The sequence below is a fragment of the Xiphophorus hellerii genome, chromosome 12 (assembly GCF_003331165.1).
Source record: "Xiphophorus hellerii strain 12219 chromosome 12, Xiphophorus_hellerii-4.1, whole genome shotgun sequence".
In the NCBI taxonomy this organism is placed as follows: domain Eukaryota; kingdom Metazoa; phylum Chordata; class Actinopteri; order Cyprinodontiformes; family Poeciliidae; genus Xiphophorus; species Xiphophorus hellerii.
In genome coordinates, this window is record NC_045683.1 from 1,804,092 (window position 1) to 1,820,139 (window position 16,048).

Genomic DNA, 16,048 nt, shown 5'->3' on the forward strand with positions numbered 1-16,048 from the left:
CGCTAGACGGCGCTGAAGCTCCACACAGAAAAATAAATTCATTGCGTGGTCTTGTCTTCTTCTCCTTGACTAGTTTGAGTAAAAGGTCATGAATGATTGAGACCATGATTAAAGAGGGGTTTTGTTTTAAAAATTAAAGATTTAATTGGACATTTTGCAGGTTTTACAGTTTTCTTAGGATGTTGTGAACGTAGGTACATCTGTTCAGGATGTTGCGTTCCTGTTAAGTGACCTCATGAACTGACTGATTATTAAGACGAACCGCCTGAACATCCGAGCCGAATGAAAAACCGTTCGTTTTTAACTAAAGTCTGTCCGTTTTTATCGCACTTCTTTAAGAAGCTGCTGAACTTTGTCACGATGAGAAGATTTTTAACGAGAGTCATAAACCGAGTTTTGCTGGGAGAGCAGTTTAAAGCAACGATGATAGGAGCTGAAGCGGAGATTCACACAGAGGGTCGGAGAAAGTTGGTGAGTTTAGTCCTTCATCCTCTATTCAGAGTGTATTCACTCTTAAACTGTTTAAATTAGCTGCTATTTAAATAAGTTATTGTTCCGATGACCGTAACCAGCCGATCTAACCAAACCTCATTCAAGAATCAACAAATTAAGTATTTTTGGAGGTTTTCTTCAAGTTATTTATAAGATCTCCTGAAATAAACACAAAACTCATAAACATTTATACGACGTTAACTGTTCGGCATAGGTTTCTGTCCTTTAATAACTATTTTTTGTACGGTATTCAAGTTCTAATAGCTGTTTCCGATTACCTTAACAAGCAGCATGTGACGTGGATACTCGTATGAGACCAAAATATTAATGTATTAGATGCTATAAAACGAATGCTGCATATCCCCAGGAGCACAAAGTCCCAGCATTCAACATGAAGGTGGCAGCATCATGCTGTGGGGATGTTTGTCTTTAGCAGGGATAGAGGAAGAGGTCAGAGTTGATGGGAAGATGGGTGGAGCTAAATAAGGGCAACACTGGAGAAAAACTTGTTGGACTCTGAAGACTTGAGACTGAGTGGAGGTTCATCTTCCAGCAGGGCAACAAGCCTAAACTTAGATCAAAACACAAATCTATATGTTAGAATGGCCCAGTCATTTGAGAATCAGTTGAAGACTTGAAAAGTAATATTCACAGAAACTCTCCATCTTTTTAAGCTCAACTACAATTAATATTTATAGTTTGGGATTTTTATAAGTGTAGAAAACCATCACACAACATGTTTTATTGCTAGTATTTTTTTAAATGTGTTAAAAGTAATTTCTCTATCTAGTGGAATAAAAAGTTTTCATTTTTTCTTATGGAAAATAAAACAATTCTTGTGGTTTTATAAATACCCATCCATCCATCATCTGCTTCTCAGCCCTTTCTGCTTCTGCAAATTGTACTTATTTTTGTGCAGTTTTGGTTATTTACTCTAAAGTTTTTTTTTCTTACAGCAGTTATTCTTTATTAGTTTTGTATACTCCAGTTAATGACTGGAGTATACAATAATCATTCATCTTGATAAATCAGATAAATCAGTTCTGCCCTACTAGGAGTAATTGTTTTGAATCAAAAATGATTTTTGAATCATATTCTGCACCCGAATGTCCAAATTGAATTGAATCAGGAGATGATAAAAAATTCCAATTACTAATAGTAGCACTGGTTAATTGAGAGGCCGGACCTCTGTCTTAGATTATAATATTATAAAAAAATGTGTACATAGGAAATACTTCTGGTCAGATAAACCAAAAATATTTATTTGATTCAAACCACAAGTAATAAAGACCAAACAAAACAATCATAGTTTTAGTTTTTAGGTGATTATTGCACAACTGATCAATAATCACCTAAAAACCTGATTGAATCAGAGTTCAGATCAGTTTCTCTATCTCTATATATTTGTGTGTGTGTGTGTGTGTGTGTCAGGTGGTGGGGCTCGGGAACCCGGGGATGGAGGGTACCAGACACAGTGTTGGGATGGCGGTGCTGGGAGCGCTGGCTGCCAGGCTCGGTGTGGCCGATCGTTGGCACGGCGACCGTCATGTATCCGGTGAGGTCATCCTGACGGAGGTCCAGCAGGCCCGCGTGGTTCTGCTCCGTCCCCGGCTGCTGATGAACGTCAGCGGGGTGTCGGTGGCCAGAGCGGGTGAGGTCATCGGCGGCTCGGTGAATGGGCTCATTCAGGACCTGTTTGTTGTTCACGGTTCTGTTTGACTCAACAATCATGGTTTTATTATTTCATATTTAAACGTCAGATGACTTTAGTTTCTCAGAGTTTTAATCCCACTCCAGATTATGATGAGATTAGCCTCTGAGAACCGGAACATCTGATTAGTTCTTCTAGAAGAATCGCATCAATTTTCATGTTTCTTTTACTAGAAGATTATTATTTTTTTGTTCTTCTGATTTCAGCAGTGGTTTTTTCTGAATGAAACCAGAAACACATAAGGTCACTTTGAAATAATTTTATTGACGTTCTTTTCCAGCTGGAAAATATGGAGTCAAGCCTGAGGACATCCTGCTGGTCCACGATGAGCTGGACAAACCTTTGGGGAAAATTGCCATCAAACATGGAGGAAGCGCCAGGTGGGTTTATATGACCTGGAACATATTCCTTTATTTAATCAGGTAAACCCCGTTGAGATCTAGATCTCATTTTCAACAGTGGCTGTTGAAGGAAGCAGGAAGTGTTTGTTGGTGATGGGTTTTTAAACACATTTGTGGCGTTGACCAGCTGCTCAGAAAATGGACAAAAACTTAAAATCTGAAAGAGGTAATCAAAATTTTACCTGTATTCTTCTGATGGCCAGCAGGGGGCAGTTGGGAGTGGCTTGTGAAGGACAGCATGTAGTCATGGAGAAAAGAGTGTTTGGTGTGAAAACCTTGAGGTTCTGTTAGTGTCTTCATGTGTGGCTGACTGATGCAAATACGCAGCAAAGACACAAATGATGTAAACTGTGAAACATATAAAACAAAGAACAGATGCAACAGAAACATGCTGCAAACAGAAAATAGAAGCAAAAACTCACTTTAGAGTGAATCTACCCCAGATTCCTCCAGACCACTAGGGGGAGTCTGGAGTAGAAGCTATTAAATACGTAAATATGCTATTGTTCTGTAATGTGGTAAAAGTATAACACACATTTTATCTCTTCAACTGTTTTCTGGAGATCCCATCGTTTTGAGGGTCTCGTCCCATATGATTTGGTGGTCAACTCCCCCTAGTGGTCTGGAGGACTTCTGTTTGGTGGAGTGAATTTGCAGCATTTTGATACTTTTGTCTTTGCTACTTGCAGCATTTTCCCTTTTGCTTCTGTTTCCTGTAGTTGCAGTATTTTCTAACAGCTGCATTATGATGCATTTTTTGTTTTGGTTTTGTTGATTGTGGATAAAAATCCTGCAGGATACAGAAGAAGTGAAACTTCTGTTTCCTGCGTCTGCAGCGTCTTATTGTGTTTGTGTTTCAGAGTTTACATGCTCGTTTGCACTTGTCTCCCACTGGAGCAGTTGATTGTGGAGCCAATATTAGAGTCTGTGGTTCTGTACCAGAACAATGTGGACCACTCTCTCTGGGTCGGTCTCTGCCAGAACCAGAGGAGTTCCAGAACCACTGCTGATGATGCATCCAACCTGGATGCATTATGTCCAAACTAACGAGAACATAGTGGAGCCACTGCTCCTTCACTTTGACCTCTGACCTCTGCTTTCAGTGGGCACCAGCAAGGAGACAGTTTGAGCTTTGAGAACCATGAAGTTTATCTCTGTCTTCTTCTTCCTAGGGGTCACAACGGAGTTCGATCGTGTGTCGACTGTCTCCAGACCGATGTAAGAAATTCCCAGCAGGACTTTATTTCCACTGAACGAACACACACTCACACACACGCACGCACCACACACACACTCACACACATTAAACCTGCACATTCTTCAGAGAGTTGCTGTAGTGCTTCCTTTTGAACCACATGAAGGAAAAAAGCATATTATACACATTAATAGGTAAAAAAACGGAACAAAGACAACATAATACATTCACATATACACAAATATTTATAATAAATATACATGTATTCAGAACCAGCAGTGACATCTTGGTCTGACATCCAGTTCATGTTATATAATAATTCTGTATTTATACAAAAACAAAAACACACTGCCTATTGGAACAGAGACCAGAAATGTTTGAGAAATTTAGTCTTTACTTGATTCAGGGTCTGAAAAGTCAACAGTTTGGGGGAAGAAATTCAAAATTTAAGGCCTTAAGTCTTAGAAATGTCCAGGTACTAAAGGTAACGATCTCAGATGTATGTAGGATGAGTTTGTATGTAAACATGTAATAGTGTTGAGTTGGGGAGATTACTGCTGATTATTTAATACTGAAATAATTTATCTTTTGTTTATTAACAAGCCTGATTGTTCATTGATATCTAACCAGATAACAATAAAAGGTTTCTTTGTTAAACATTATTTGAATGTTTCTGGTAATGTGTTGGTCTTACGTTTTTCTTACTGAAACCTGCTGAGCCAGCAGTGACCTCTCGGTGACCTTTCCCCCCAGGTGATGCCCAGACTCCGGGTCGGGATCGGCCGGCCGTCCGGGAAAACCTCAGTGGAGCGCCACGTTCTGAGTCGGTTCACGGCGGAGGAGCAGAAGGTTCTGGAAGCGGTTCTGGTCCAGAGCGTTGATCTGCTCATCTCCCAGCTGTCCCAGCAGGACGCGCAGTCTGCCTCCTCACCAGCAGGGGGCAGACGAGCAGCGCAGCACAGGAAGCAGAAGGAGGACTCTACAGTTGTTATCTGAACTTTCTGTGATGCAGCCAGTAAAGATGGCCGCCTGATTACAGGAGGAGAAAATCCATGAAGTCTGAACTTCAGAACAAAGAGGAGAAACATCTGTTGAACATCTGTTCCCTCTGATCAATTCATACAAACATTGTCTCTTGCTTTTATAAAAAATTTAACTGCTGCAGATGTTTCCTCTTATTTGGTGACTTCTGCTGCAGAAAGTCTGTCTGTGGTCTTAGGTTGCTTTCTGCCTTCATGCTCAGTTAAAAAAAGAAAGATTTATTTATTTTTTTGTGGTCGTGTTTTTGCCAACCACCATAAAAAGAAGAGAAGAAGAAGAAGTGCTCGGTGTTTGCGCGTATCCAGACGCAGAATGGTGACGTTTGTCGAGTATCGATGACGTTCAGCTCTGATGAACTGGCCGAAAAGATCCGGGTCACATTTGAAAAGATCCGATAGGTATCAAGTTTAGGAAATGGTTTCGGAGCGGATCGCATTCTAAAAAATCTGACTTGCAGTTCAGGCTCAGGAAAAGATCAGGTTCAGGTCACATTAAGGCAAAAACTGGATTTGGGTCCATTCAGGCTTAGAGGCTGGAAAACAAAAACAAGGTGCTGTGAATTTATATATTTTTCTGTTTTCATCAAGATCCTCAGGGAAAATTAATGGGGAAAAAATCTAATCAATCAAAATATAATGAAACTAATTTATATAATAAATATAATTTGGTAGCAGGAGGAAGAAACTCCGGCCCTCTGGCTCAGACCTACTTTACATCAGAAACATTCAGAGTTTAAACCAGTTAAAAGTTTAACGTACTTAAACTTTAAAAGGAGGTTTTATGCAAAAACAATTTTCATATGATTCTATAATATCACTGAATTGGTTTGTTTGTAAATGAAGTTGCTATTTGTTGCGAATTGGGGTCATATAAACAAACTGAATTGAACATTGCAATGAAACCACCTGAGCATCTATAATCAATCAACAGAGTCTTCAGTCAGAAGTCACCGTTGGATTACAGACTGCTACAGGAGATGCTTCCTGCATTCGAATCTTAGAGAAAACGTAGATAATTTGATTTACAACATTAATTTTCCCTTTGGGTTCAGTAAAGTATTTGAAGTTGAATTGAACTGAGAGGTTTTCTGTCTGCTTCGGCTCAAATTCCCCAGACTGCAGAGTCCAAACCTGAATTTAATTCACTCCCAGTAAATCTCAGCTTTAAGTGTTTCTATAAAACCGAAGAGTCTTTAACTATTCATGTCTCAAAATGAAACTGCAGCATAACGATGTGGCACCAGAAGGTTCTGCTGCTCTCGGGTCCAGGAGTTCATACACAACTTGTAGTTTTTAGTCTTTAGCTGCATTTCCGTTATAAATGTGAACAAAATCATTCCAACGGCCACAAATGACCCCGGGGCCACAGACTGAACACCCTGACCTGAGGAAGGAGGCTGGCTGCCATGTAAAGTAAAAGTAAAAACGCCATGAAATTACTCAGGTAAGAGTAAAAAAGTATTTGGTAAAAGTACTGAGTAACTGATCCAATTATCAATCATTTAATATTTAAAAATTACATCATCAGATGGACCAAAATATAAAGTTAAGTGGACATTTTTGTAATTTTAGAACCAAAATGACAATAATTCATATAAGTAACACAAAATAACAAAATCAGGCAAAATATTTTTTTTTCCCATATTAGTTTTTCAATAAAATTCTGAAACTGTAATAAAAACTGCAGGTTTGTGTTTGTGTGTGGTGAGTTTTTGGTTATAACATGTTAAATTTCACTCCAGTAAGAGAGGAAATACTTCATAATAAAATTAATCAAGTAAAAGTTAAAAGTAACAGTAAAAATAATCCTGGAAGTTTTTTTTTGTTTTGTTTATTCTGAAATTCAAGGTGTGAGAAAACACAACAAAGCATTAACTTAATTTCTTTAAAACTCCAGAACTGTTTCTTGTTTGTTCCTAATTTTCCAGGGTTTTTGAAAATCTTTCAGTTTTTATTTGAATATTTTTCTGCGTTTTCTTTCATTTCCAGTCCAGAACCAGAACATTTTCACAGAAAGCTGTTTGGCTTGTTAAGCCACTTAACTCAACAGTTTGTCATCTGGGCGACGAGAGTTTTAATAGACTCAACAAAAACCTGTTGACTCGGAGCTCAGCTCTTCTGTTGGAGGTGACAGTGATGCAAACATCCGCCGCTCCGTTTTGTCCTGCCTGATGTGATTCTCCTGACTTCCAGCGTATTGATTTCCCTTTTCCGATTGTCACTCTAATTACATTCTCAATCAATTAGTTGTCTTTAATGAGCAGCATCGCTCCAAGAGGTTCTCACACTGCGGCGGATGCCAGCAGAGGGGCGACGGCTGCAGCGGGGGAGGTGCGGCGCGGAAAGAGCATAAAAACAGGCAGAAAGAGGCTGAATGAGGGAAATCGATACAAAGGAGGCGCAGCATCGCGATGGAGCAGAAGAAGAAAGGCCGGCGAGAAACAAAAGGCAGAAAACATTGTTAGTGTGAGGCCTTCTGTCCTGCTGCAGCTCAGAGTCACAATAGCTGCAGGAACACACTTATGGATCTGGGGGCAGGGGCGGCGGGGGGGCATAGAGCTGCCCCTTCTGCCCCCCACCCTCTGAAAACTCCCGTCTTTCTGTGCTGTGACCCCAGTGAGCCGCCCTTCGCCTCCATCAGGCCACTTTCCCAGCCTCTCCTCCGCTTCAGGAGGCCTCAATAACTTTTCTTCTGCCGGGGTCAAAGGTCAGCAGCAGGCTGGACACCAGGGCCTTTAGAGGAGACCCCAAATTTATTCAGAGATGGAGAAATCCCCCCTCTGCTCTCTGGCCAGGAGAGGCTGCCTGGTGGGGGGTCTCTGCACACACACACACCCACCCACACACGCCCACACTCACACACACACTGACTCCAGCTACTTCACAGGATCGGCACTGACCTTTGTTTACACCACTGTGCAAAAGTTTCAGGTCGCCCTTAGTTCTTCCTGTTACCTCCAAGCGTCTTCATCACTAAATATCACAGATTTCTGAAGGAACTTTAAAATTCATTTGAATCATTTCAGTTCCTCATTTACTGCATGCCGAGTTTCAACCAGAGAAATAAATTCTCATGTTGGTGCAGAAATCATATTAGATTCAGCAAATTCAGGTAAAATCTGCTGTTTGGTAAATTTAGCCGAATATCATCAGCAAAACAACAGACATTTATCTCATGTCAAATAATCTCACCAAGTGGAAGCATATGTAGATTTTTATTTGACCCATTAGATGCCTTCAGGTTTTTAAAAACATGGATACATTTTCATTTCTAACATTTAAACTTGCATCTTTTACGTTTTTCTTACAGTTCATCTGATTTTCTTCTCTCCCGGCGGTTTGCAGGTCCTGGATAAAAAGACTGAATCATATCTTCAGCCTGCAGTTTTACATTCTGGCTAATGACCGAATTATTGGCAGAAGAGAGCAGTGACAAAATAAATTTACTTAGTTCTGTTTTTAAATCTACAGTATGTCACTTTTATTTTTATTTATTGAAACTGTTTGTTGAAACTGTGACCATGTTGTGACAGTTTGTTATGAGACAGATAAACTGAACAAAATCAATCTACTCTGCCTTCTCCCTGTGCTAGCTGCACTGGGAGCTAGCATAGCATGCTGTGAACGCTAACACTAGTTAGCATAGAATCCAATAATGGCGGATAAATGTTTTTCCTGTAACTGTGAATTGTTTCTCTGCCATTAATACATTTATCAGCGAGTACATGAGGATGATTGACATCGCTAAGCCCCGCCTCCTGGCTCTGATTGGTTGTTTTGGTGCATTTCTTCAGCCAGTAGCAGCTCAGGGAGGAGATCAAAGTTTTCACAGATTATCTGTCTCATAACAAACTGTCACAACATGGCGACAGTTTTAACAAATATGTAAAAATCATTTGTTTTTAAATAAAAGTCACATGTTGCAGCTTTAAGTAGATTTTTTTTTTCCATTTTGAGAATAAAAATCATACTTTTTACTCCACTACATTTCTGTAAAGACTTTCATTACTTTTTGTAGTTAAGATGCTCATGTGAGTCGTTTCCACATGAAAACCAGATTTAAGTCTTTTAAACATCTCAAACGTTTGTCCTTCATTTTCCATATTTTCCTACATGTTGAACATCTCCAGATTTTGCCTTCGTTCTTCATCAGGCCTGTTTTTCCTCCCGTGTCTCTGAATGAGTCGGTTCTGGTGTCAGCTCCAGTTAAGGATCCGTTTCTCTTCCTTCTGTCTGACCATCAAGCATTAATGACTTGTCCTTTTCCCTTTCAAAGCAATAATCTCCAGTGATCTCAGGCCTCCAGCTCTAAATTATTCTTACAGGGCCATGAAAAGGCAGCAGCGGGGCCCTGCAGGAGACAAATGAGCGTCCAACGTTCAGGGACGTTCCCAGCAACGGAAATGTTCCCTCACTGCAGGAAAGGGGAGCCGGTGAGATGAAGGGTTCAGGAGGAGCTGCGGGTGATTTATCCTCCAGCTTCTCCTCCAACGGTTCTTCTGTTGGGACGCTCACCGCTCCTCTGGTTCGAACTTAAAAAGGAATCAAGTACAGACACTCATTCCTCTCAGAGTCGACCTTTTCTGTTCTCATGTTTAAATAAGTAGCTTAATTTAAGGAGGGCTGTGTGGAGTAGCTCTGAGGAGTCACTATCTTACCTGAGGTTGACGGCAGTCAGAATGATCTCAGTTTGGAGAATCAGAGAGAAATGATCATGGAGGAAGCTAGCAACATTTTAAAATAACTCACATTTAAAGCCATCCTAAAAATGATTCTCCATCTTAACTCCTCAATGTGACGCCTTAAACTGATGAAGATACTTTTAAATGTTACATCGCGGTTGAAATAGTGTTTTTATTTATTACTTTTTGAGTTTATGCTCCAGATCGGACTGCAGCTGCAGTCTGACTGTTTACCTTAGCATCTGTAGCTTTAGCTTGACTGGATTTTTTGGTGTCAAACGCAGAAAAGAAGCTAACTGCTACCCGCAGTTTGATTGGTGGAATAAATGATGTTGATTTTTGCGGTGGAGTCAAACTTTCAGTGAATCGTCTTCACAGATTTCCAGTCTAACCATTTCAGCCATAATCTACATGTCAGAAGTTCCAGTTCACCAAACCGGATCTGAAGAATGAAATCTGATTTTCAGCTGAAAATAAATAAATCTGCTTGTACCTGATTAAATTAAACTGCACTGAACTGAAGTTGGTTCTGATGTAATGAAGAAACAGCAGGTTTACATTTCAAATTGATTTAAATGGAATTGAATGAAATTAATTTAGAAATCAAACATAAATATATTGATTAGACTTCATGCACCTGATTTAACCTGCACTATGTTCCATTAAACTGGATTATATATTAAATAAATTGATGATTTTGATGCATTTTTACTGCTGAATTAAACTGGATTAAATGGGAATAAATAATCCATATCGATCTGATTGAAATGAATAATTTTTCAAACCTGGATTGAGTTTGATTTCAGTTTAACGTAGAAACTGGATTCTGTTTCTAATTTAAACTGAATCTAAATTCGTTTAAAGTTCATTTAAAAATGTTGTTTTATCTAAAGAATGAAAAATTGGAAAATTAAATTCAAACCAAGTCGATGTTTTTACAGGTCACGGGTTCTGTTGGATTTACTGGAACAAATTTTTAAATTAAGCGGATAATATTTCGATTGAATAAATTTTTCTGTCTCTATCTGGAATCCAAAAGTCTGAATAAATCGATCTGTATTGAATGTAAATTGATTTAATTGATCTGAATTGAACCATATCGACTGGAACAAAACTGAGCTGATATCTGTTAAATAAATACTTTATTGAATTAAAGTTGACTTTTATCAAATGAATGAACTTTCAGTATTTAACTAGATTAAATTGTTTTTCATTAAACTGGATCTGATTTGTATTTAATTTGAATTGAAATGATCAGGATGTTTTTAATAATATGTTATTGGCAATAAACTGTTTAACTTTAACGAGAAAAATTTTAAACAAACAGAAATATTAATAATAATGAATAAACTTACCTTTAATTTATGCATCTTTATATTGAGAGAAATTATTACAAACGAAATACAGATTTAAATATAAATGCAAATCTTTAACAATCATTTAATAAATATTCTCCCATTTAATATTCTTATTAATTATTCTAAATCTGCTCAGTATTGATGTTTATTCAAAGTTTGATCTCATTTTGAAAAATAATCGAAAATGCTGAGTTTTGCTCCGTTAAACGGATTTTTGGGTTTGAAGCTTTTCTGCTGCAGTGACGTAAAGAGCCTGATGCTGTTTGTTGTTTGTTGTTGTTTATTGTTTATTGTTGTTGTTCTGCATCAGAGGGGAAGTCTCCACGAGCTCCAGCTGAGTAAGGGCGACGTCATTCACACAGCTGTGTGTGTGTGTGTGTGTGTTGGTGTGTGTGTGTGTGTTACAGTAGAGAGTGTGTGTGTGTGTGTGTGTGTGTGTGTTACAGTAGAGAGAGTGTGTGTGTGTGTGAGCAGCGGGTTCACAGTGTTTCGGTTCAGAAATGAAGAAAAGGAGAAAATGAGCGTCTTGTTCCTTTAAGAGCTCCGCTCCTCGCTCCCTCTCTCCCTCAGTGCAGATTCATTACTTCTCCTCCTCCTCCTCCTCCTCCTCTCCTCTTCCTCCTCCTCCTCCTCCTCCGGGCACAATGGGCATTTATCATCACCCCCGCGGTGCGTGTGTATGTGTTTATTCAAATCTCAGTACCAGGAGCGGAGCGGCCCCACTCCGGATCTTTCTCTCTCGGTGACACGGACACTTATTGTCAGCGGAGCCCCAGAAAAGGGCCACCACACCGGGGAGGAGGAGGGACAGCAGCGGCCAGCCTTCCGCTCGCACCCCGTCCTCCGTGCGTGCAGCCCGGCCAGCATCACGCCTCTGCCCGGCTCCTCCTCACTCTGCAGCGGGACTGTTGGTGCTGGGAAAAGGCGCAGCTGGAAAAGAAGCGCAGCTGCATCTTTTTGGAGCTTTTTTTCCAGAGGGAGGAGGGGAAGATGGATGGAAGGATGGAAAGATGGAAGGAAGGAAGAGAGAAATGCGTCGTAACAGGTGCAGATATGGCGGTCAGGAGTTTTAGGCTGCTGGATTTTCCTGACGAACAGAAAGCGCCTTTAATTAGCAGCTGGACCTGGATGAGAGCGAACACACACACACACACACCACACACACACACACACACACGCTGCTGCTGCTCACTCTGAGCTGCACATCAGGAGCTCACTTTTACTTTTAATCCTTCCATTTCTAGTGAAACTTGTTTTTTAGTGTTTTATGTTTTTGAGCTCTAGCTGCTGATTGTCCAAACGCAATTCTTGTAAAATTCAAAAATCCAAGCCGAGAATTGTGCCTGGACATCTGTTGCTGGAAGCTCCTGCACTCCTGGTGTTTGTTCCCAGCGGGATGTTGAGCTGCTGCTCTGCCTGCGTCCATCCATCATCACCAAGATCATCAGTGTTTTATTTTCCAAACAATCCTTTATGTATCAGATTTTCTCTAATTTCGTTTGATTTTTTTATATTCTTTTGCACATGTAGAACTTTCTGTTTAAGGCCTTTTCCAGATTTAATTCAATCCTTTTTCTTCTTCACCTTTTTGTTAAATTGGCTCCGTTGCATGTTTCGGGGTTTTCCCCGCAGGAAGCAGCTGAGTTATCAGAGCCGTGATGAGGCTGAGATTTGGTCCAACTGGCCGGAGTGAAGCTGCGGGTTGTGAGGCGGGTCGGGTCGGATCGGGTCTGGTCGGGTCTGGTCGGGTCGGGCCCAGATCCTGGAATAGGTTTATTGTCGCTCCACTGCTGAGCTTTTGTTGCCGCCTTTTGTTGCCGTTTTGGGGATTATAATTTGCATAATTCTGCAGGAATGTATCATTTTAATTTTCTTTAACAAACCGTGACCTTTTCCAAGCCTTTTATCCTTTTTGATAAAAGGCGCCATTACAAGCCAATAAAGGCGGAACTCGTTTGTTCATTTTGCTCTTAATGAATAATAAAAATTTATTAACTAAATGAAGAAACTGATTTTTTTTATTGTTGCATGTTTTTCAGTTTTTGTTTCTGTTTTTCCTCATTTTTTCGATGCATCATTCAAATGTATTTTTTTATCATTTGGATTTAATTTGTTATAATTAAACATGAGATAAAAGCTGAAAAGAAAAATACAAAATGAATAAGACTTAAATCAAACAAGGCCGGATTTTTTTATGTTTCATTGAAACATATTTAATTTATCCTACAGAGAAATTGGATCAAGCAGTCAGAATTAAGAATAATTTAAAATATGTTATTTATAATAAAATTTACAATTTAGAAATTAAATCGTTTAACAAAAAAAATCTGTTCAATAAATGTAACAACTAACATTTCACACAGGTTATTTTCAGGAAACAGGTTTTTTACATTTTTATCTAGATGCTATTTAATTTCCATTTCAGTGCAGAACCGGGCAGCAGCAGAACAAACCAAAGGCTCCTGGTGGGTTTTTCCTCCTCCAGGTTTGGGTTGGAGGTCTGAGGGTTCGTTTGATTTTCCCACCACAGCGTCTGACCAGGTTTTAATCCTCTGAGGAGCTGAGCGGCTCCAGGCGGATTAAAAACCTCAGGGAGGAGTTCGCTCACCTCCCAAACACAAGATAAAACAGGAAAAATATAAGTTCAAAGTTCAGATCTTGTTATTGCAGCTGCAAAAAACTTAATCTGACTAAAAAAAAGATCTTAGAGCTGCTGGAGTTCAGCTGATCCACTAAAACCAACGACTGAGGAACAAATGAGGAGTTTTATTTAAAACATTATCAAGTTTTTACTAAAATATTCTTATCTATGCACCAGTTACTGTTTAAAGGTTCACACATATTTTACAACCTGGGTTTGTTTTGCAGGTATAAATGTTCAATAGTGTGTAAGAAAACTAGAAACTCTAAAGAAAACAGTTTAACTTGTGTTGGTTCAGATCCAGAGTTTACATGAAGGTTCTGAAACCTGGTCTAGATCCACGTTACACAGATCCAGAACTGATCTATTTAAATGGATCTAAATCCGTCAGAAGTGCTGATGGAGCTTTACTGTTCTGGCTGGGAGAGTCGCTTCACCTGCAATGAGGAATTGATCCGAATCGACGGCCTTATTGATGGGAAGGATATCCTGAAGAAACAATTAGGAGAGCAGAGAAATGATCAGAGAAAAATCACTGCAGCTATTTAACCTCTCTGTCATCTGCTGACGCTATGAACTCCTTCCTGCTTAGAGCCAGAACATCTGAAGGGCTTTAAATGTTTGAGCTCAAAGAGTCAAAGGCAGAAAATATGACTTTAAATCAGAAAGAGAAGCATTTCTACATGACCTTCTTCATTTCTGCAAATCTGAATGTGAGGATTGGACGAGTGTTTACTGAACATTAAGATGTGTGTGAGGACTGGATGAGCGTTTACTGAACATTAAGATGTGTGTGAGGACTGGATGAGCGTTTACTGAACATTAAGATGTGTGTGAGGACTGGATGAGCGTTTACTGAACATTAAGATGTGTGTGAGGACTGGATGAGCGTTTACTGAACATTAAGATGTGTGTGAGGACTGGATGAGCGTTTACTGAACATTAAGATGTGTGTGAGGACTGGATGAGTGTTTACTGAACATTAAGATGTGTGTGAGGACTGGACGAGCGTTTACTGAACATTAAGATGTGTGTGAACGTTGACATCACGTTGAAACGATCAGAAAACTCTTCCCTTCCGGTTCGGGCCTCCATGTTGGATGGCGCTGAGCAGGTGATTTCTGCTCCAGGTCACTTTCTCCTCCTCTTTTCCCAACATCAGCACCACCTCCACAGTCACATGACCTGGGCTGTGTCATCGCTGAACACACACACACACACACACACACGCACACAGCTGTAGAGTAACCGGGTGGCGGTGAAGGGAGGGGAGCGGAGGTGGGTGGAGGAGCATCACAGGGTGACGTCACGTCACGACCTCCTTCCCAGCATCCCTCTCTGCCTTGGTCCTTCCCATAACACACACACACACACACACACACACACAGTTACAACATCAGCTGGTACTGTGTGTGGGTGTGTGCTTCATAATCTGCAGCATCATTTTTAAAGAAAGTGGCTGCTGAGCGTCACAGAGGCTCTGATAGGTTCATGTTTGGGGGCGAGAGGGGACCCCATGAGCCCCCCGCCCACACACACACACATCCCTACACACCCCCACACACACACGCCCACATGCCCACATTCATAAACACACCAGCTCCAATATCACCACCATCACTGAAACCCAGTGAAACGGCGCTCTGCTCTTCCATTGAAAGCTTGTATGAAACATGGCGGCCATTTTGGGGCCAAACTGTTAGCCTGTTAGCTTCACGTCCGCACACAGTTTCCTGTAAATGCGTGTGGATTTAGACATGTTCTTATGTTAGCTCCTCCCTGATACCCGGAGCCGCCATCACCGCCGGCCCCTGACCGCCGGCCCCTGACCGCCACCACAGGAAAACAAACTGCGCCACTGCCCCCCCCCGACGCCCCCCCCCCCCCCCCCCCCCCCCCCCCCCCCCCCCCCCAGCTGCAGAGGCGCTCTGACATCACCGCGCCCTCACAGCCAATCGTTTGCTGCTTTTATTTTAGGCAACACCAGTTGGATAGTGGCAGGAAGACATGTTGGGATTTCTTTCAGACAAGTCGTTGGTAAAATGAAAATGAATTTTCTCAACGGTTCCTTTTTTACAGTGTCGGTCCGGTTTGTGTCCGATACTCACTGACAGAACTTTCTGCTTTCTTTCTCCTCCCAGGCGTGAAATCATGAAATCAATTCTCTCTTCCTCAAATGATTAGCATCATGAAACTGTTTAGTTCTACCAAAAAAGGAAGAAAGATTCTGTTTGCAAACAATAAAACATTCAAAAAACGTTTTTGGTTTTAAAATCCAGATGGGAAACTTTAAAAGGAATGTCTTCCTCGTAATAGTTGTGCCGTGGGAAAATGTGAAGAATGTGGATTTTCGTCACTTTGCCCTGGAAAAGATGGTCTTAAGACAACATCTGTTGCTCTGAAATCTTTGCCAAAGACGCTGATAAAACTGAGACCATGACAGCCAAATACCTCAATACAACACCTGGATACACCTGGATACACCTGGATACTATAATGGAACAATAGTCCATGGAAAAATGATACAA

At 40.6% G+C, this 16,048-nt stretch overlaps 1 protein-coding gene across 1 annotated transcript; it reads left to right on the plus strand.

Moving 5' to 3' along the window:
- Nucleotides 1-43: 43 nt before the first annotated feature.
- ptrh1 (peptidyl-tRNA hydrolase 1 homolog) lies at nucleotides 44-5,915 on the plus strand. The gene is made up of 5 exons (XM_032579802.1): nucleotides 44-471; nucleotides 1,924-2,143; nucleotides 2,484-2,583; nucleotides 3,777-3,822; nucleotides 4,553-5,915. The coding sequence occupies exons 1-5, from the start codon at nucleotides 283-285 to the stop codon at nucleotides 4,793-4,795; spliced, it is 798 nt and encodes a 265-aa protein (XP_032435693.1). The 5' UTR covers nucleotides 44-282; the 3' UTR covers nucleotides 4,796-5,915.
- The last annotated feature ends 10,133 nt before the right edge of the window (nucleotides 5,916-16,048 follow it).